The 22222-nt window shown below is 35.9% G+C and overlaps 2 protein-coding genes across 2 annotated transcripts in view; both read left to right on the top strand.

Annotated features, from left to right (window-relative positions):
* LOC142336652 (ribosome quality control complex subunit TCF25-like) overlaps positions 1–4639 on the top strand; it is a 35565-nt gene extending 30926 nt beyond the window's left edge. The window contains exon 5 of the mRNA XM_075385562.1: positions 3181–4639. Within this exon, the coding sequence (XP_075241677.1) occupies positions 3181–4534 (1354 nt within the window). The 3' untranslated portion in view covers positions 4535–4639. The remainder of the gene's footprint in view (positions 1–3180) is intronic.
* Positions 4640–4688: 49 nt separating this feature from the next.
* On the top strand, positions 4689–18071 carry LOC142336260 (uncharacterized). The gene is made up of 2 exons (XM_075384952.1): positions 4689–5596; positions 16673–18071. The coding sequence occupies exons 1-2, from the start codon at positions 4720–4722 to the stop codon at positions 17776–17778; spliced, it is 1983 nt and encodes a 660-aa protein (XP_075241067.1). The 5' UTR covers positions 4689–4719; the 3' UTR covers positions 17779–18071.
* Positions 18072–22222: the final 4151 nt, after the last annotated feature.

Below are 22222 nucleotides of genomic sequence, written 5' to 3'. Positions count from 1 at the left end.
CTATTATGTGGCGTGATATCATCTATAACCCCCAGCTCACGTTCCTTGAATGCCTCTTTTTGACGTGAGATTTTCTTCTTTTGTCGAAGTTTTTTGTGTGTGTTTTGTAGTTATTTACTCTAAAACGCTTTAAAAAGTTCATGTCAACGGTCAGGGATTTTAGTTCTGTTTTATTAATAGACGCAGTGATAGCTGGGGCTATTATTGGCCTTCTCTTGTTTTTTATGTTCATCAAAATTTTAGTTACGAGCATAGGACGTCAGAACCACTTTAAGTCTGCTTTATGTTCATTCGTTTATGCAGTTTCAGCTGAAGTGCGTGCATGCCGTTTTTTCTTACTCTTAGTGGAACGAGTTTTTGTTTGTTCATTCGCGTGATTAAGTTTTGGTAACACGTGACTTACCTTACTCTCAAAAATGACTTCCTCAATATGAAATTGACTTTTCTTTACTTTAATTCAAAGAGATAAGGTCAAGGGATTGTGTGTCTTAATCAAAATGTAACATCTTATCCTTTAATTAGGAGTAATTTGTTGTTGTCTTTTTCTTACTTTTTCTTTCTGGTGTCTTTTTCTTACTGTTTGAGACTGCAGATCTACAAAGCTATTGCGCCTATTTTCAGGCAATATGGCAGCTATGTTTATTAATTGAAGTGTTTTTCTGGTAATCAGCCTTTGAAATTGAGTGAAAAATTTCATCATTTATTAAACATTTTTTTTTTCAATTCGTTTTAGTATTTCGAAATTGAATTGTTTTAACTTCCTGCTGAGACACGAACATAGATATGCAAATTTTTGTGACCCGATTGCCTAATAATTCAAAATCTAAGTTGTTTTGCTGAAATTGTTTTCAATTTGATTTCTAATTAGAAATTCTGTGTTGATTGTTGGTTTCCAAAATTTACGAATTAGTTTTCTTATCTTCACGATGTCGGTGTTCGTCACACTGCAGCATGTATCTTCACAACAATTTCCAAAGCTTTTCAGTTTGATTGTCCCTGCTGTTAATTTTAAAATTGTTGATTGGAACTAATAATTTACGCCCAGGTTTTTTATCTTTTTTTGTTTTTTATTACAATATAGCAGTGAGTTTTTGCTAGCTTCTCTGTTTAAAATTGTGATTGACATTTCTTCTGGGGTTTTTCATTGGGCTGGTTTGTGATAATATACGATTTTGCCTTTTGAATGTCGATCTTGCTCCTAAGTCTATCAAGATTGATTTCTGACTTAATAAGTTTATTGGCCGTTGTTTAGTTCTATCGTGTTAATTGGGAATTGAAACGACAGCTACTGCGCCAATTTTTTTTAGTTATTATGTGATTACTTTTTTGGTATAAAATAGTGTTTATAATACAGTTTATAAATTTTTAACAATTTTTTCTTAAATATTTCAAAAATAAAAATTGTTTACAACCTAACTTAGCTTGCTCTTTCCTGCTTTAGCAGTTTGATGTTTCCAATTGAGTGAAACAATTTTGTAGTAATTTTTGCCTGTTTTTCTTACAGGAGTAATGAATTGCTCTCAAACGAAGTTTGAAGCAATTATATTAGTCCTGTGGTCTTTATATGCGATTTTCCGCTTGACCAATTTTTTGTCTGACCCATTTGACTTTTCGAGACCCCTCAAAAACAGGATAAACAGTTTGCCCAGAGGGATTTAAGGGCTCTCAGAGCCTCTGTTCTAACTATGCTCTAGGTATGCAGTTCAACTGAACTGTGTTGTACACGCATGGTGTGAAGGCAGGTTTTGACCCCCCTTCACCCTCCCCACGCTTCATCCCCCCAGCAATTAGGCTAAAGCTGAAAAGATAGCCTCCCAAAACTGTACCTGCCGCCAGTCGTTTGAGAGCAATTCGCCCGACGTTAGTCGGTTTTATTTGACTTTTTCTAATTGTTATTTTGTTCAGTTGGTTTTATGGGCTATATTTCAAATTTGGACCTATTTTTTGGTTTAAGTAGTCACTTTAGTAACTGCAAGTTGATTTTTTAAAAGGTATCTCTTTAGAAAGACGACTCTTTGAGTCGTTATCGGAATTTTAGGCTGTTTTTGGTCGTCTGACACCCTTTTTTCGTTTTACAATTGTTCACACAGCAAATCTGGAAAAGTCACATTTTCTGAATGACTTTTTTCTCACTAACGGCTTTTGCGCAAGTGACGTTTTTTCTCACTCTCTCTAGCAATAGTTTCTGTGGGATTAGATTTTGATCATACGTGACTTACGTCATTCAGTAAATTGAGTTTTGCACTTTAAAAGTTAAGCTTTTTGAATTAGTTTAAGGTCAAATGAACTCATTTGTGTAATAATAGTCCCCATGAAAAGGCTTCTGCGGAATGAATTTTAACAAGATTTATTAATTAATTGCCCAATGTTTTTTACATAGCTTTTTGAGCGGCGTCGATTTCTTCAATTTAGATCTGTATTTTTCTATCTCTTTTATACGGCACGCATGTCTCTTTCGCAGTTATTCCGGCTATGTTTGATCACGTTTGATCACAATTTTCCTTTTGATCACGTTTTTCTTTTTACGTTAGTCAAGATTTTCACATTTGACTTCTGACTTACCTCACTCACTGTTTCAACTAAATGGATTTTAGATTCTTTCACTCATTGAATTACGTAATGTAGTGAATACGGTCAAAGTCAAAAGAGCAAAATCAAAAGAAATGGGATAAACATATAAGCCCGGTCATTAAGTCATAGTGCATTAGGTTATCAAGGTTCCTTAGAGCAATTGCTGGCGGGCATTAGTGTTATGCTTAATTTTAGATTCTAACTGAATATGAGGATTTTGCAGACCAGATAAGAACACTTTGACACTTAGAAAAATTATGCCAATTTCTATCTCAATGTGCGTCAAGCGGATCATTGGCGGCTATTTTCCGGCAATTTGCCGGCTATGCTTTATTAGTTGAAATTATTTGTCGGTGAAGTCAATTGAACCTAACTGTTTTTCATCTTGAATAAAAGGAAGGCGCGTTACCCCAATTTTGTCGTTTAATGCAGTTAACTTCGATGTGATGTTTTTATGAAACGCGGCGGTATTTTTTAATTCACACGACACTGCGGCCGTAGAGATCAACTGCCTTTGATTTTTAAAGACGCTTTTAACTTTTATTCAATAAAATCTCATCATTTATACAGCTTTTATACCGTCTGAAATTAGAATGAATTTCTGTTCAGATTCCATCCGATGTTCTCAGTCACATCTGGCAAGTGTCGTCTTCCTTACAAGTATACAGAGAATAGATGTCTTTACATTGCAATGTTTCACCATATACACTTCCTCACCAAGAAAGGTTGTCACAGAACATCTCTGGAATTTTGTAAACTCATTTTAAGTTTATCGCCTGATGAAGATCCTTTGTCGATTCTTTTGCTAATCGATGTATGTGCCGTCATGTCGAAACAATATAAATGGCTCATCAATTTTTACACAGCTTGGAATCCATTGAAAAATTTGTATCAATTGCCGAATTTCGCGTATTCGATTCCTTTGGCTGAGTTTTTGCTTCATGAAAGTGGAAGTTCCTCAGATGTTGCTAGTAAGAGAAAAATTGATAGAAAATTAGAAGACGCACTGATATCTTTTCCCTCAGTTTTGCCGGAGCTTCTTAATCTGTGCAACATTGACGCGGATTCAAAAACAGAGAGAAACCGGTACTTCGGAATGTCTGCAGATGTCAATCAGTTACCAATCGTTACTCAAATGTGTAAATTGTATGCGCATCGCATATATCATATATGGAAACAACCAGAGGTCATGAAATGGTTAGAAAGATGTACAAAGTTAGCCATTGAAAGAGTCAACTCCAAAGATCTGATGGCCGAGAAGTCGAAGAACGACAGAAAGACGCTATACAAAGGTACTCCGCGAAATGTGTATCGTCATTTTATACTTTCTGACGTTAAAGAAGTTCCTGCAAATCTTCCGAACGAATTGCAATCGTTGCCTCTATACTCGTACGATCCATTACCGCCTCTTGACACTGAGTTAGGTTACGAAAGACCTCCGTCACCGCATGGGCGATCTCGCTACCCAGCGGGCAGGAATCTTCTGTCAACTTTCCTGGAAGCCCTGATGCCGCTTTACGGCGTTGAACAAGAAGCTTTGAACCAAGCTGGGGTTCGAGGTTTCGAAATGCAGAATCCGATAGAGGTTGTTGGTGAACAGAGAATTCCTGCTGTGGGCGAGGATGGCCATCCAGTTGACCATGTTGCAGCTCCTGTCGATGCTGGCGGGAATCCTCAAAATGAAGCACAAGGAGGTGAACCTGTTGGAATTAGACTTCCTGAAGGTCCCAATCGGGAAAATCTTTTAGCTATGTTAAGAGAATGGATGCGGCAGGGGGGTCCTGTTGAGATGAATGAACAAGAGCAAAATGGTCAGAATAACGAGAATGTAGATGTTCTAGATGAAGAGGCAGAACGATTGGCCCAATTGCAACTGGATGAGAATTTGGCTTTAGCTTTGGCCGCTCAAAGTGAAGGTGAAAATTACTCTCAAGGTGGCTTTGAAACCGGATCCGATAGCTAGCGACATTTTAGTTGCTAATTATGTATGTTTGGTGCTGAGAAAATTCAAAAATTAGATCAATTTGAAGTCATTATCCTACAATCAATTTAACTATTATATGCTCTATTTCATTTCTGTCTAACTTAGCAATTGAAGCATGTATTAAATTATAGTTTTAGATTGTGGTATCATTTTAGAACCCTGTTATGTGCCTTCCGTTGGTTCACTTGAGGAACCGACAACATGCTTTGACTGACAAATGTAATTTTTCATCGAACACTGAAACTACTTTTACTGTTGAACAAATTGTCCCGACAAATAATGAACCTCAACATGAACACGATGACGCGACGGAACTACCAGTAAATGAAAGCGGAGAATTCGGGGCTGAAAGTTTTGAAACTATGATTGTAAATAAGGATGAAATTTGTGAAACTGAGTCATGCTGTGTTACAACCGATGAAACCTTTTCGATTAATTTGTTGAGCAAACTTCTCAAACTGAATGATGAAACAAGTGAGACTAAACAGTGTTGTACCTTTGCCAATTGTGATCAATTAAGTCTGCCTAGAACACATTTCTGTCTCTTTCATATTGCTGCGTGTGATAAAGATCAGTTACTCTTCAATGCATGCAAAGCGAGGCATAGTGATTTCTCACAATGTAATGAAGCTATCAGTCCTATCAAATTTATCTACAACTCTCCTCTAAATGATGATTGTTTCAACTCTAACTTATGCGAGGAACATTCACAAAAAGCTGCTCAGGCCGAAAAACTTCGATTGCAAAGAACTACAAACAAAATGACGTATATGGATCGATGTAGAGCGAAACGACTTCGCAAATTGGCTCGCGACGAAACAACGCGGGCTAAACTGGAGACCAAACGATTGAAACGAGAAAATGAGGCCAATGCAAATCGCAAAAATGTGCGTGTCTGTGCAACGGTGAGAATTTGGAAGCGCCGGAAAAGAAGAAAGCAGCCGAGGATGATCCAAACAGCGGGGAAAAGTTTGACCAACTACAACATTCTAAGCAGACCATATCCAGATTACGAGTGGGCACTCAGCAACTCACAATCAAGTAAAAATTCATTTTTAAATGGCACATATGTGTTGCTGTTATTGCATTACTTTAGGATCTGTTGGATGGTTTTTTGACATTTTTTTCATAAATGATTTATTAATAGCCGCACAGTGATAGCTGGGGCTATTATTGGCCTTCTCTTGGTTTTTTATTTCGTCGTCATGATTTTTGTTACGACCATATGACGTCACAGCCACTTTTTGTTCATTCGTTCATGCAACTTCAACTGAATTGCATGTGTGACGTCATTTTTCGCTCTTAGTGGAGCGAGTTTTTTGTTCATGCGCGTGATTAACTTTTGGTCACACTTGACTTACCTCACTCTCAAAAATGACTTCCTCAATTTGAAATTGACTTTTATTTACTTTAATTCAAAGAGATAAGGTCAAATGGGTGTGTGTCACTCTAAATGAAGGTTATTTGAGATCAGCTAATAGAAGCAGCAATAACTTATACAGATTTTTAATCAAAATATAACAGATTAGCCTTCAATGAAAAGACGAATTTTTTTTGTCTTTTTTACTGTTTTTTTAGACTGCCAATCTACGAATCTATTGCGGCTATTTTCTGGCAATCTGTCAGCTATGTTATATTTTGTTGCTAACATTATTGATTGAGCCGGAATGCAGATGCAGTTATATTAGTCCTGTTGGTCTTTTTTATTCAATCTTTTTGATTGCTCTCAAACGAAGTTTGTAGCAATTATATTAGTCCTGTCGGTCTTTTTATGCGATTTTTCGCTTGACCGTTTTTTGGGCTGACGTTTTTGACTTTTCGTCCTCAAAAACACCATAATCAGGTAGCGCCCAGCGGGCATTAAGTGCTCTTAGAGCATTTCAGCTCTGTTTCAGTTCAAACTGCTTTGGAGACTTATACTTATGGTGTGAAGGGCGGTTCTTAGAGGTTGAAGACAACCCACTGTTGACCCCCCCCCACAATTGCCCCACCCCCGTACCGCGCTGTTGCCCCCACCCCACTGCTGACCACCCCCTTTCTCTCCCCATTAGCAACCCCCGTAGCTACTGACGAACAACCGATCCCTAAAAACACGCCATTTTATACTAATTATCACAATTTTTTTTCAAGCTTTTTGAAAATTTTTGTCTTTGAGTTCTTTCAGCCCTATGCGTCAAGGAACCTCCTCTAGGACTTTATAATAGGTTATTGCATGGTTTCTAGTGGTAGTGGAATGGTTTCAGCATTTTAACATCACGAATTTTTGCGTTTTTTGACAAAACGTGCAAATTTCTTTTCTTTTTGAGATTTATTTTTCATTATTCACGTCTTTCCAGACGCAGGGGCCACAAAATGTCCTTAAGGTTTTGTTAGTGAGTTAATGAAACCATTTTTTTTGCCATGGAATAGCGTTCAAGTTTTAATATGACAAATTTTAGCAATTTTTTTGGTAAAACTTAAATTTTTGGTAAAACTTAAATTTTTTTCGAGTTTTTTGAAAAATTTTATCGGTTTTTAGATTTCTGCAAGCTCAAAAGCTAAGGAACCTCCTCTAGGGTTTGATTATAGGTTACTGCATAGCTTCTAGATATAACGGAATGTTTTTTAAGATTTTAATATCAGCAATTTTTAAAAAATTTTTGCAATTTTTTCAAATTTTTTGAATCTTTTCGAATTTTTTATTTTTCAAATTTTTGGAAAATTTTTAAGTTTCAAGTTTACGGATCTTTATGAGCCAGTGAAACTTTTTAAAGCTTGAAATAGGGAGACTGGATAGTCTCTTCAGACAATGAAATAGTTTTGAAGATTTTAATATCTTGAATGTTAGCAAAATTTTCTTAAAATTTGCTATTGTTTTAAAAATGTTTGAATGTTTTGTCCTTTTCTGAGTTTAACGATCCTTACTGGCCAACGAAGCTTTTCAAGTCTTGCAGATGACTTGACTTAACTCCACGGACAAAAAATATTTTTGAACATTCTGACTGCGAAATCTGGAAGCTTTTCTTTACAATTTTGCAATGTTTTGCAAATTTTTAAAATGTCAGTTTTTTATTTGATTTATTTACTAACAACGCTAGAAGTCTAGCCTTGTTGGGCTTAAAGTAGCAGCTACAACACGCAAAACCAGCCCCGCGCCAGTGTTAGAGCAATTGGTCTGTCGTCGGTCCGTTCTTTATCAATCGCCTTCGTAAGCTACCCAAACGGCTTATACTTTGGTGCTATCCTTTTTACGACTCGAAGAGGATATTTGAAGACTTTCAATTTTTCTTCGGTGAAGTGTCATGAAGCGAGCTGTAAAAGTCAATACAGGGCATCAAAACAATATATCTGTAAGCGAGGGAAATTTTATCATATTCGACTTCAGACAGGTTTTTTTTGGTTTATACTATTTCCTCCAGTTAAGAGGTTCGAATAGCCTATATTGACAATTTTAAATTCATTTTGATAGTCTTATCTAGTTGTTTTGGCCATTAATCTGATTTTTATGCTAATTGGAGGTTTTCAGACAGTTTGCAGTTTTTTTTACCTTACTTAAGGATTTTTCGCCCATTTTTCGTTTATTGCATTATTTCGGGATCGAATAGACGACTTTGTTCAACATATTTATGCGGTAGCAATTCAATGCAAGTTTGACAAAAAATGAAGTTTGATTTTTTTTGTCCATTTCTCAGTTTTTCAAGAAATAGAAATATTTGTGCGCTTATTATGGCTTTCCTTTTTAGTGACTTGAATTTTAGTAAAGAAAGGTTTTCGTTTATATATGTTTTTTATGGGGAAATTTGAATTTTTCTATTTTTTTACAACTCACAGAATTGAATTGTGGGGCGCTGTCTTTTTTAACATCTGTTAACACATTTTATGGTTTTTGAAGTCAAATTGAAGTGATGATTTTTGCTCACATGCGGCCCTTTGACATTGATTTGTTTCATTTTTCTTTATTTTTGAATGGGTTTTCTCATCCAGTATTAATCCATCCGGCTCTAGTGGTTTTTTGGTTTTTGTTTTTTTTGTATGAAATTTCTTTGAATTGTAGTTCAAGACATGTCCTGATGGTTTTGTTCATTTTGTTTTTGAGTCTAAATAGTTCAATAATTGACTATAAATTACCTTTTTAGGATTTGGCAATTTGCTAAGGTATTTAAGAATTCTTATATTTATGTTTTTTTATTACGACTTGAAGAGGATTATCGGTGGAGCAATTTTTTTCATCGGTAATTTTGTTGGAGTGTATTTGAAATACGTGGATGTGAAATGCGTTAAAACAGTGTAACATGTCAATTTGCTGTATAAAACTGAAAAGCAGAGGGAATATAGTGGTTTTTGCGTGTTCTTTTCTCAGAGCGAGCGAGAAAAGTAGGTCTTACAAAACTTCTAAGCGAGCTAAATTTGTCACGTGCGGTTTTTTCAGAGGAGTTTTGAGATTACTTAGTTTTATAGTCAAAGGAGTTTCCCAATTATCTAAACGGATCAAAATGCTCTGAGAAGTTTTTTGACCATATGATACAAAAATTACACTTATGTTCAATTTTCAACTATTTTGACCTTGGGTTGGATTGATATTGGTGCTGAGTTATTTTCATCCAAGAAAATCGGACTAATTTTGAGCAAATTTTTCTCGATGTTTGTCTTTTTTTGGAAATTTTTTCCATTTGTTCTGATTTTATGCTCCTCCTCGTAATTTCTTAAATCCATTTTCAGATAAAGAGCGATTTTGTAGGTGTTGCTACTATAAAATGATGCTTGGATGCTAGACAGGGCACCTCTCACTGGAATAAATTATACAATTTACTAATTATCAGATTTTCTTGTTCCTTCGCTTTTTCTAATTTCTCTACTGTGGCATGCATTGGGCGGGTGCCATGCAAATTTTCTCCGAATACTTATTAGAAAGTTGTATTGTAGCATTTTGTAGAGAGCTTTGTCAAAGATTTTATGCTCATAATCTTATTTTTGATATTGCCCTTCGTCACCTCTTTTCTTTTTCCTCGGATTTCTCCTGAGGAAGCGGGTTATTCCTTTTCTTCGGGTTTGTTTTTAGGTTTTTTTCCAAGATCTCCTCTCGGTTTGAAGATTTTTGAAGTTAAATTGATGTTGTGATTTTGGGCAAGCGGAAACACAATCTGGAGCGACAAAGCGATTGGTTTCGTGGCGTGAATTGTTTTTCAATCTACTTCTCAAGGCGAGGAAGATAACGCTGTTTGAACAAAAATATTCGCTTTCTTGAGAGGTTTTTTTTATTCACATGCGGCAGTTGGACTTTGATTTCTACTGGGTTTTTAAAATTTTTTGATCGAATTTTTCTAAATGGTTTTCCGAACCCATTGCTAGTAATTTTTAGGTCTAGGTTTTTTGTTGGGCAATGAAAATTTTTCATTCTTTGCCAGGACCCTTCCTGCTATGTTTTTCCACTTCATCGTACAAAAATTTTCGCTTTTCCTTAGTTGGCAGCTTGTTCAGCAGTTTGCGTGTAAGCTTTTTGACATCTCTAGCATAATGTCACTCTTCTCTCATTTTGCTCAAAGTTTTAGAGCAAAGAATTGTTAAGCAAAAATTTCTCAGCAAAAATTGAGATTCAACATAGTCAGTCTCAGAACCATTGAAAATAGAAACTTAATAAATCCTTATAGCCCAATTTTTTATGCCTGCGACTTGAACTGTGTTTTTGTAAGCCTTAATTGCCATGTCAAATGCTGATTGGTGTTGATGTTATACCCTGTATCCTCTCATTAAGAAACATGTCCATGTCCAACTTCGAAATGATACCAATACAATTTACACTTGAAAAACAATTTTTCCGGCAGTCTATCGGTTATGTTAGAAGGAAATGGAAGGAGAAAGCGAGAGAAGCAGGTGTGATAAACCTTTGCAACGCGAAATAATTTTCTGCAATAATTTCGAAACTGTTTTCTTTGCTCTGAAAACAATTTATAGCACTCTATGCAAATTTTTCTTAGCAGAGATTTTTCCTCTTATCGCCTGACTACGTTTTCCTCTTATCGCCATTCCTAGAAGGAAATGGAAGAAGTAAGCGAGAGAAGCAGGTGTGATAAACCTTTGAACGCGAAATAATTTTCTGCAATAATTTCGAAACTTTTTTCTTTGCTCTGAAAACAATTTATAGCACTCTATGCAAATTTTTCTTAGCAGAGATTTTTCCTCTTATCGCCTGACTACGTGAAGTTTTAGTCAAAAAAATTTAATAAGCGTAATTTTGTCAGGAAAAGGGCAGGGCTTCAATTTTCTTGGAGCTTTTTATGGTATTTAACAATTTGCAGCAGTTAAAAATGTCAAAATTACGACAAATGTATACAACATTTCAATTTCCAGCATGTCAGAAAAATTAATGCATCCGTTTAAAAAACATTTTCAAGTTGTCGAATTTATTCTGTTGTTAGGAAATATTCTAGGAAGCGGTCTTGTTCAATAAAAACGAAGGAAACAATTTTTTCATTACAATCGTTTTGGAAGCTGTTATCTTCAGTTAAGAGCAGAGAACAAATTAGACGCTTCTTTGTATTCCAATTTTTGATGCGTAAGTTTGAAGCGTTACTGTCTGGTCCATGTCATGCAGTTCATGACGTGACCTTCATTCGTTTTAACTTTTGATTACGTTTTCTTTGTACGTTGTCTCGACTTCTACGTTTGACTGCTGAATAACCTCACTCTAGGTTTCAACTGAATGCATTTAATTTCTTTCGTTCATTGAATTATGAAATGTAGTGAATACGGTCATGGTTAAAAGAGTAGACTAAAAAAACGTGATAAACATATTAAGCCCGTTATTAAGTAAAAGTGCATTAGTTTATCAAAGTTGATCGGAGCGGTTGATAGTTGGCATTAGAATGAAGCGTAAGAGTCTTCAGTTTGGAATATGAATTAAGTGTATTTTTAGAATCAAACTGTACGCCAAATTAGAACTCGTTTTTTGACTGGTAAAAAAATCTGTACATTTTTATCTTCCTTCTGTTTCAATCCCGTTGGGCTTTTGATCTTCACCATTGGAAAAGTAGGTCAGCAAAAGAAAAGAAAATTACGTCCATATCTCAGTTGTCCTGCGATTGCAAACAAGATACTGCGGTATTGCTCGTAGATGTTCCTAAAAGCAAATCCATTTGATGTTTTTGAAGCAGTCGAAGAAAATTTTTATTTCTTTGTTTCCTCTTGTCTAATAAATGAGGCATTTTATTGTTCAAATATGTGGCCTTCACTCTCTGTGCAATTTTTTCGTTATATCTTTTGTTCCGATCCCACTTAGTGGGAGTAGGAACTATATGCTCACCTGGGTTTCGTTTTTGTTCAATTATGGCCAATCGATATATTTTTCGAGTTGAGTGGTACCAGTAGGAAAAGCTTAAAATGTCCAATTAAAAGGCTAATCCGGCCTTTTTAGGGGTTATCGGGTTTTGAACTTTTCGGTGAATATTTAGTGCTTTTCACTGTTTGGTTTTGCAAAAATATTTTAAATTGTTCTCAATGACAACAAATTTGATCGATTTTTTAAACATAAGACGGGGTCCTTGATTCTCTTGGTTTGATTTTTTTTGCAAAATTTTGGCCGATTTTTCTTCATAATTTACCCCCTTTTTTTCACAAAACAAGCACCAAAAATTGCTAATATTTCTCTGGAGCACTGCCCTAAAACCGCTTCAAGCAATCTTCTTAAACTGGCGTGAGGGCTACTTGAACCTGTGTCATCTAGCAAAGCTAATTGGAACAGCAGCTTTAAAAGTTTTTCGCTAAAATTTGGTCCGATGTAAAGCGATTTTTTGGTCATTTTCCGTGTTTTGGATTATTCTTCAGTTTTGAACCATTGTTTAATTTTAATAGCGGTAAAGCGTTATGGAGGGTTTTATTGCTCTTACTGGCTGTCTACAATCCTTCAAAAATAGAGTATTATGAGTGCTGTCTTTTTGAAGATTGGAGATGTCGATCAGAGTTTAATGTTGTTAATATTAACCACGCTGGTACGTAACTGGGGCGACATAAGTAGTTCCAAAGCGTAAATTTTCAAACTATCTGAAGCTGAGCAAGAAATTAGTGTTGAAAACGTTTCTTGTTTTTAAAAGTTTTTTCACGTGCGATTTTGAGCCCCTTTTTTCAGTAACAAGCACCACAAACAGGCACAATTTGCTAATAATTCCCAGGAGCATATAAGTATATGTGCTCTAATTATGTTTATTGTGTTGTTAGAATAGATCAAGAGACAGCTATTGATTTTCATGACTTTGACACGGTGTTTTCTTTGAAATTTTAACGAAGGTACTTTTGTCTATAACGCTTTTTATGTTTTCAGTTAATGGCTTATTGTTTTTAAAGGCTACGACACAGAGTCTTCAGAAAAGTTATGAGTTTTGGATTTAAATGTTTTTCTCTTTGTAGTGTTATCTTTTAGTCTCATTGCCGAATGACCTCACGGATCTTCTAAATAGGCATAATTTAACACGTACGAAAACTTCAGTTGACAGTTTAAAGTTTACATGACTTCAATATTAATTAATTTTGAGTTTGAGTGATTTTTGAGTTTCACATCTGTCGATCTATTATTAATTTTTCTCAAACATAGTTTGTAGCAATTATATTCATCCTGTGGTTTTGCTCATCGTATTTTTCGCTTGACCAATTTATCGTCTGTTGACTTTAAATTGTGGTACTGTAGAGCGGTATAAACAGGTAAAGTCGGGAGGGCGCTAAGTGGCTGTGATACTCTCTTGATGCCTTAAGCTTTACAATTTTGTAAGTGTCCGATTCACCGAAACTGTTGCAGACAATTTCATTGTGTGAAGAGCGGTTCCTAATTAAAAAGTTTGGCCCACAATCGCCATGCTAGCATCTCTAGGCCACTGCTGGTTACTACCGAAGCTAAGAGCTCGCCAGCCGTTTGAGAACATTTCGCCTGAAGTTACTCGGTTACATTTGTCGACTGTAATTTATTGCCTCATTACTGCCAAGTCACACCTTATAGAGCAAAGTAATATTGAATAGCATTAGTTGTTTCCGTTTTCAGACGGCTTTTTCATTCTGTTTGTCAAAAAGTGGTCAATTTGGTTTTTGTAGTAACTGACTGATTATCTGTTGTCTAACAAAAGGGTTTAAATCCCGGTTCATCTGCCATATGATGTTCAATTCGGAAAACAATTAGTGCCTTGCTGTTATTTTTTTCTACCGTCTTAAGTGATTTTTTAACCTGGCCTATGACTCTTGCCCTTTAGAAACTCAGGAGCTAATTAGAAAACAGTGTTGACTGCGCTCTAACTGTAAATGTTATGAAATATTGAACGTTTTTGACATATCGTTACGTGTTCTGTACAAATTAACGCCCATAGAATTTAAAACATGTTCTATAAAATGTGACGCCAATATAATTCAGAAATACGAAGTACTTTTTTAAAATTGTTTTTGTTGCTTTCTTCTTTTCTCAATATTTTTCAACAAAACTGTTGTGAGATTTTCTTTCCGAACCGTTTTAAAAAAAAAACTTTCAAGTGTTTAATCTAGCTTTTTTCGCGTATAAGTTAATAAGCTTTGCTGGGAGTCAATAGTGGTTGTTTCCATAAGTTTTTGTCGTTATCCATGAATTATTTTATCCTACATTCTGTTTTATAATTGAGGACCTGTAAAACTCATTTTTCTGATAACGTTGTGTACCTTTATTTACGTAACAAGCATCCGATCACGCGGCAAGAAATTAAAGAGCAACAATCTGTCTGAGATATCTGCCACTCAGGAGCTAAATTTCTGTGCGTGAAGTCTGTTTTCGGTGTATTCTTTTTAAGGATTTTTGATGGGTTGTGCGATAATTTGCATGCATGAATTATATCACTCCACTCCGTAAAAATGACGTGTGTACCTACTTTTTAAATATATTGAGGACTTAGCTTGTTCTCAACTTCAAATTTAGTGTCATCAATTACGTGGTGTTATTTTTCTGCTCTGTTTTGACTTAAACAAATCTTCTTAAAAATAAGTGAGTTTTTCAGAGTGCATAGAAAATAGTTTTTGTAGTTGTACTTTTTTGTTCTCTTGAAACGTATTTCATTATAATGAATAAGAAGTCTTGTGAAAACTCTAATGTGTCATGGTAAATTGGCTTAATGTTCTCAGTTTATAGCTAATTTTTTCGCTGACAAATAATTTTGAACAGTTTGTTTTGTTAATCTTGCCTCTTTTGTTGTTTCTCATATATATTCATGTTCGCATTATGAAATTGAAAATTTATGTTAGCTCATTTTAGCAACAAATCTTTTTAGGTTGTCCAGGATTTTGATATATGTTTATGTGTTCTTTTTACTTTAGAAATCATTAATTTTCAAAAGCTTTTTGAGTCATGCAGTTTTCCTTCTTTCCGATTGGAAAGAAAATCTGCTTATGTATATTTATGTACGGTCATTAGCTTTGTTAACAATCAAAAGAAGCCCTAAGCATAAAAGAATAGGTAATCAACTCATTGGTTATTTCAATTTGGGGGTTGATTGGGACGGAATTTGAAATCAGAATCTCATGTTTGTTTCTATTAGTTTACTTGATAAAATTGCTTTTTTCTGTTTGATGAACGTGTTTCCTTGATTTGTTTTCTCTACCAATTTTTCCCAGATCAGGTTTTGTCCATGCTGGTTAATTAAAAAATACCCGTACTGGTGTACACGTCCGTCCGTATTTGATGATCCCTCAAGTATCTTTGAGAATCCATTACTCTGATTTATAAAAAGTTTCCTATCTGTACTTCATTTGCTAAAAATTAAGCTAAGCATGTTGATGATCATGGTCGAAACCGTATCTGAGAACACAGATGAACAACTCCTTGTTGTTTATCCGATGGTAATTGGTTCTTAATATTTTTCATCGAATATTAAGGATCATACATTGTCATTGCACTCGAAACCAGAAATTTTATAGAAAAATTTGAGAAAGATCGTTTTTTTTCTCCAGCAAAATATTGTGACCAAATTATTTATTAATTGCTCTTGAACGCAGTTCATAGCAATTATTGTAAACGTGTGTGTCTTTTTTATGTAAATTTTCCGCTTGACAATTTTGCGCTTTTCTTCAAGAACATTCTTTGACTTCTCAAGTGAATTTTTCACGCTTTCGTTGATCACTTTTGTGTGGTCTCTAGTGCTCCGAAGTAAAGCTTGTTGCTAATATAAAATCAGTTGCAGCACAGCAGCACAGGAAAATTAAGTGAGGCGTAGCGCTGTGGTAAGTGCGGTTGGGCATGGATTGGGAGGTCAGTGGTTCGAATCCCGGTGGGGTCGAGGTTTTTCGCACCCATAAAGAAACATTGATCTATACTAAAGACCATGAATTAAATTGCCTCGCCTGTCGTTCAAGAGCAATTCTTCCGACATTTGTCGGTTTATGTTTTTTTTTCTCAATCATTGGGCGAAGTTTTAGTTTCCAGGTCCTTAATATTGAGGAAGCTATAAAATGCTGATCCATTTTGATGATAGCATCGATTGGTATTTTAGAGCAATTTGTACGCTTAGGTTGAAATTATTCCTCGCGGTAAAAAACTTCCGAAAAAAAATGTTTTCGAGTGGAACAACCAGATATGAGCCGTAATATTAGGTGTAAAATTATTAACCAGTTAATACCAGAAAAACAACAAGGAGGCTCTGTAATGCGTGTTTGCACTAAATCTTCAACCCCTCTTATCAACATTTTCTAGCTTAATTGTCAATAAATGAACTAGAGGTAGGAAACGTTTATAGAAAGCAGTTATGAATTCTCCTGGATGCTACTTGAGGGATTCTCAAGTTCGGACCGACGTTTATACCAGACACGCAAGTCCTTCGGGATCCGTTGCTCAGTTTTATATAAAAAACTTTTATCTCTATTTCATTTGCCAACAATTAATCTGAGATATTTCATAAGCGGGATCGGAAAATTGTTTGCTCGTAAATTTGAGAATTGCAATGACCTTTCGCAGCATCTACGAGGCCAGAGTTTATTCAATGTTTGTCATTTCTTGGGCTGGAACATTAGGCTCGAACGTACATTCTGCGTGTTATCTGTAAACAACAATATCTGATTAAGCGTTGTGCTTTTAAATTTTTGAAGACCTAAAACATGGCATTCTGAAGAGACATTTTGAATGTATCGACTTATAGTTTTTCTTAGGTTCTTCCGATGTTGATTCGCTGGACGATTTCTCCGAGTCTGACAGCAATACAATTCGAACATTCTCAACTGCGACAAACCAAATCGCCAACCAGCAATCACATATGAATTCAACTTCTTCCAGTCCTAATCGGGACGACGAAGACCTTCAAAAGTCTCCGGTGTCAAAACTGTTTGAAGATGCCAGAACTGAAATGTCTACTATTGGAACTAGACCCCAACCCGTGAGACCACCGGAACCCTTGACACCAGAGTTGTCCGACGACTCTTTGCAGGGATTACAACTACCTGGGTGCCTCGATTCGCCTAGCTTTTTTGCCAATTTTGATCAGAAAGACCTCGAGATGAACTTGTTAGACGACTGCTTTACAGATTCTCTTGACAAGTTCATGAGCGGCGTGTTTGATGAAGTTTTATCCCCGAACCACGAGACGCAGTGTTTGACAATATTGAGTGAAAAGGAAACCGAGAAATCTGCCGATGTTTCACTGCAATCTGGCCGTATGCAAAATGAAAGTGAAACGACTAATAATGCTGAGTCGAAAAAGGAAAAGTCAGAAACCAATACTAATAAAACTGGTGAGGATTCTTGTGTTCTCGTTAGTAACTGTAATCGGGAATCGGAAAAAATCTCGGATAGCTCCGATCACGAAGCTCGGAAGACCGTTTTAAATTACGCCGACCACGATTACTCTGTCGTTCACAATTTCACTGTTGACGATTCTTCTGCACGTTTTAAAGATGTTGATGCGAACTCTAGCAAATGCGACGAAGAGAATGCCGAACAAATGGCTGTACCTCAGAAGATTTCGACTGTTTCGCAACAGACTCTCGTAGATTCAGTGAGCATTAAAACCGCCACGACCTCTTTAAAAGGGCGAACTATTGACCCGAAAGACCTCAAAAAAGACAGAATTTTGTTCCAACCCAAAGCGGATGCTCAAAATATCGTTCGAGTAAAATTCAGACCCGCCATAGTTGAACGAGGTCTAGACCCTCATTTTGGGTCACGTGATGGAATGGAAACTTCCGGGAGGAAATCGGGTAAACGGAAATCGAAGTACAAAATGGTGTTTGCGTATGGTTCTGTCCACAACAATGCTTAACAGCGGCTGGTATGCGTGGTGCACAATTTCATGTTCTTTCTATTCCATTCATCACTCCACTATTTAATTCAATTGACTTCCTTAACTTGTTAAAATGTCTAAATGTGTTTTACGCCTAAAAGTTATTAATTGTCTTTTCTTAATCATGTATAAATTTGCATTATTGAAATTGTTAAAAGTGATTGTGTTTACTAATCAGCCCCAATTCGAGAAAAATATATTCGCTAAATGTTTGAACGTTTGATTTGGTTCAAGAATGAGCAGATAAATTTGGTCTGTGACTGTTTCATTTGTCAGTGTTCACTCTTATTTGTTCTCTAGTTGATTTGACAAATGAATTCGTAGCCATGATTTTCGGGAAATATTCATGCAAGATTCTTCTGAATAATAGCTGATATTTTTTGCCTTCTCCTGGTATTTTAACAATTCAAAGAATTTGAATTGTATTGGGAAGCTGTCTATTTTCGATCGGTAATTTTTGGGAGTTTATTTGAAACAAGAAGTGAAATGCGTTAAAACAAGGTGTTTACGACAAATAGTCGAATAGACCCGGAGCGCGGAAAGAAAAGAGATAGAGAGGTTTTCAGGTTCTGAGAATGAGAGAGAGAGAGATCGAGCCCAGTGAGCAGAATTTTTATCACACGCGGCTAGAAGTAGTTTTTTAGGTTTATTTTTAGCTTCTCGCTCAAAATCTCGCAATATAACCATTTACGCAAAATAACTGCTAACGGAACCTCTCGACTTTAATACCGGCAATTCATGCCAAATAATCGTATATTAAGTAGCTCACAGCTGAAATTTTATGCCTTGTTCTGGTAGTGTAGTCCGGATATATATTCTGAGAGGTACAAGCGAAATTTTGCTCAAAACCACCGTCATTATGACTAGTATTTCAGCCCCCTTAAAGCTCATGGGTTGGTTTAGTTTATTATCAAATTCGGGGCTGTATCCAGAATATATCCGAACAGTACACAATTCTCGAAAATGATAAAGTAAATCAATCGCAGTGTTATCGCTCTTGATTTACCGATTAGTGCGTATAAGTCTCAATTTAATTACTAATGGTGATTAAATAGTTAATTATAAAATCCAAACTATATCACAGTTAAAAACCCGTTAACCGATTTAGTGGTTATCTAACTTATAAAACACAAAATAGAAACTAATGAAAAGCTCTTTGTTCTTAAGTCAGCGGAGCTAGCTGAAACTGGTGAGCTGAACAAATTTATATTTACTAGTTAGAATTTCAGGACGAGCGAATTTTGTTGAAAAAAATTAGAGTATTAATATTTGCAAAGTATGTAGTTGAATTTATCACTAAGTTGTTAGCTGAGTTAGTGTGTCTGAAGAAATCTGAAACTTTTCGATTTTTCTGAACCAACTGAACAGTAAGGTTTTTGGTTTTTCTGTTTTTTTAACTCAGAGTTTTCTCTTTCTCCACTTCGTTTCGAGAGAGAACCATCTGTGCCACGCCAGAAGGGTTGGGGTGACTCATTTTTTAGTTACAGAATTGTGTTTATAACAATGGTGACATAGGTGACGATATCTGACGTTGCAGGATGAAAATATTCATCATTAAAAATGCACAAGGAAAGGTGCTTCAGTATTTGTTAACCACGTTTATTTTCAGTGACAGTTGGTTTCAAGTAGTTACTTTTTTGTGCCTGTGGTTAAAAGTACCATATGGTGCAAGAACCACGGAGCCAAAGTTTTCATGTGTGACTCAACTCTAACTCAACTTTTAGTGACCTTGAGAAAGTTTAAAGTGTTTAAACTAAGGTGTTTTAACGGTTACAGCTCACCCCGATTTTAGGAACGAAGAAAAATTTTACTGCATTGGTTGTACACTTTAGAAAATATAATAATAGCGTAACGTTTATACAAAATAGCCATCACCATGCAAACATAATTTTATTCAGGTTTACTTTCAGCCATTTTACTCTTAAGTTTCTTTGATTTGTTTTTAGCCTTCTCTAGTTTTGCCTCAAGCTGACGATTTTTCTTTTCCAAAACAGCAACTTGCTGTTCCGCTTTTCTCGCTTTTGCTGACAGTTCTATATTTGTTGCAGCGTATGACTTTGCCAATTTAGCTGTATTGGTTTCACTTTGACTCTTAAGGCGTTTTGTGATTAATTTCTGGCGTCGCTAATAATCGTTGTTTGATGCTCCTGTTGTCTTATCTAATTTAAGCTGTTCGACTTGTAGTTGGAGATCTTGTAGCTCTAAATCCTGTTGCAACAATTTTCTAAACGAAAAATTTCCGGCCACTAGAATCTCATAATCGGCATTTCCTTCGTCAAGAAAGGCGGTAATAGCCTCGTATGGTGCTTTAATATACGTGCGTAATGCTTTATTGTATAAGATGTAGCTGTTATTCTTACAGTCACGGTCCTTTATTCTCCAAACGTTTTTTGAACTTGGATATGAAAAGTTGCTAATTATGGGGACTTGAAACAGGAACTTCATGTTCTGTTTGCGGGGTTTTGTTATGAATGATGGTCTTGCCTTTCGCGTTTAAGTTGTTGTACTCTGGCTTCAGGCTGTATTTTAAACTATTGACAAATCTGGGGTTTTCCTTGTTGATTTGTTCTCTGACTCTGTGTTTCTAGACAAAATTTAAAATTTTGGCGATCTTGCTCGCACAGAAGGTCATCTATATTAGATAGGCGTGTTGCGTTGCCACTATGGTTAGGCAGTGTTGTCGTTGTTTGCTTTTGGATACTCCAATTCGATATTGTATCATACGGTTGGTTGTTGGGTGCTAGGAGATAACATGTTTCCTCTGGGTGCATACTGTATGTTGGCTGATAAAATGGCTGGGTTGGTTGTTGTTGTATTAGGCTTGAATGATTCAAGACAGACTGCATTGTTGAAAAGTATGTTGTTGGCTAAATGCTTCCTTGTTTTATTAACTGGTGGTTTCTTTTATTTGCGAAGTGTAATCCCACCACGGTCAAAAGAAAATGTTTGTTATCTTAGCCTTACCCTACCTATATTTAGAGCCCCGCCCTGCCAAGGAGGGGCGCTGCATCGACCCGTGCAGCTGGGACCTTGCTAAGCTCTAAAAATGAATAACATCGTTAAATATATAAAACATAAATATTGCTAAACTGATGGTAGGGATGTAAGCGACTATGAGGTGATTGGTTTAAGGATAACTGGGTTTTTATGTTAAAGCATTTATCACATTGGTAATAGAAAACAATTGGAAAGGGGTACATTTGTGTATTACACAGTGGGCAGTGTGTATTTTGCTTATTAGCGATTAAATTTTTTTAAGAACCTAGGCATATAAAGTGATTTAAGTTATTTTTTGTGGGGTGAAGTTTTTCGAACCGTTTGCAAATTTTCAAACAGATTGGACATACTATCCCTGTTGGCGTGATGTTTGTTTTGGCATGTTTATTTGTTGAGGTACCCATTTTTAATGGTGTTCTAAGAGTTTCCTTACCTAGATTTGTTTTTAGCTCCAGGGATCGTCGGTAGTTATAGGGTGGCTGCATAAGGGGCAAGATGTCTCGGGTTTAATACATTCATTGCAATAAAATTTTTGTGAGTATACAAGTGAAGTAGACGGATTTGATGTAACTCTTTTTTGATTTGTCCGCATAAATCACATTGGAAGTAATAACTAATACTGACTGTATAGATTGGTTGATTACAGACTGGACAATTCGGGTGTTCCCAATAATGGAATAATTGTTCTCGACATGAGATGCAAGCGAAATGGGCTGGCTGATTTTTGGAACTCGCGTGCATCTTTTTAAATTTTTTACAATGGGTGTAACATAAGGGGCATTCAAAGAGGTCAATCTTAATTGGACTTTCAGAGGGCTTTGAGGTGAGCCAACTGAAGAAAATTCTGAGGATTATACACAAGTTTTCTTTGGGAGTTTGAGAAAAGAGTTTGGATAGAAATAGGAAATGCGTCCTTTAAATCCACAAGAGAAAGGAAGAATTTCCATTGTGTGTTTTCGGGACATACTTTGAGTGTACTCCTTTTCTTTGTTTCCCAGTCTTCATAATGCACAATTATGCATGTTTCGACTTCTTGGAAACAAGTCGACACCACATCAAAGGACTTCTGAATCTAGGTAATACGGACCAGAATATAGATAATGTCCCCTCTGTAAAAAAACGTTGTAAATTTAAGAATTGTCAAATTTGGTCAAGATTAAGTGTCGTTGAAACTGAAGTAGATAGTGTCAGGAAAAAGTACCAATAGGGAGAATTTTGAAGAACAGTAACGTATCCGTCTTCCCAGGAATCTAATTATTCAAAGTGAATTATCAGAGTGGGTATAAGGGTAATGTCTAGTTTTGCGAATGATCTTTAGAACTAATGAATCTGTACTAATTTATTTTGGTAGGGCAGTATCATATTTGTGTGAAGCTTTAGTTAAAAATTAGTGAATCCGAGTCTATCGATTTTGGTACACAAGGGG

Source organism: Convolutriloba macropyga, chromosome 3 (assembly GCF_964194025.1).
Source record: "Convolutriloba macropyga chromosome 3, txConMacr16.3, whole genome shotgun sequence".
Taxonomy (NCBI): Eukaryota; Metazoa; Xenacoelomorpha; order Acoela; family Convolutidae; genus Convolutriloba; species Convolutriloba macropyga.
The sequence above is the reverse complement of the archived record's forward strand: the minus strand, read 5'-3'. Positions and strand labels throughout refer to the sequence as shown.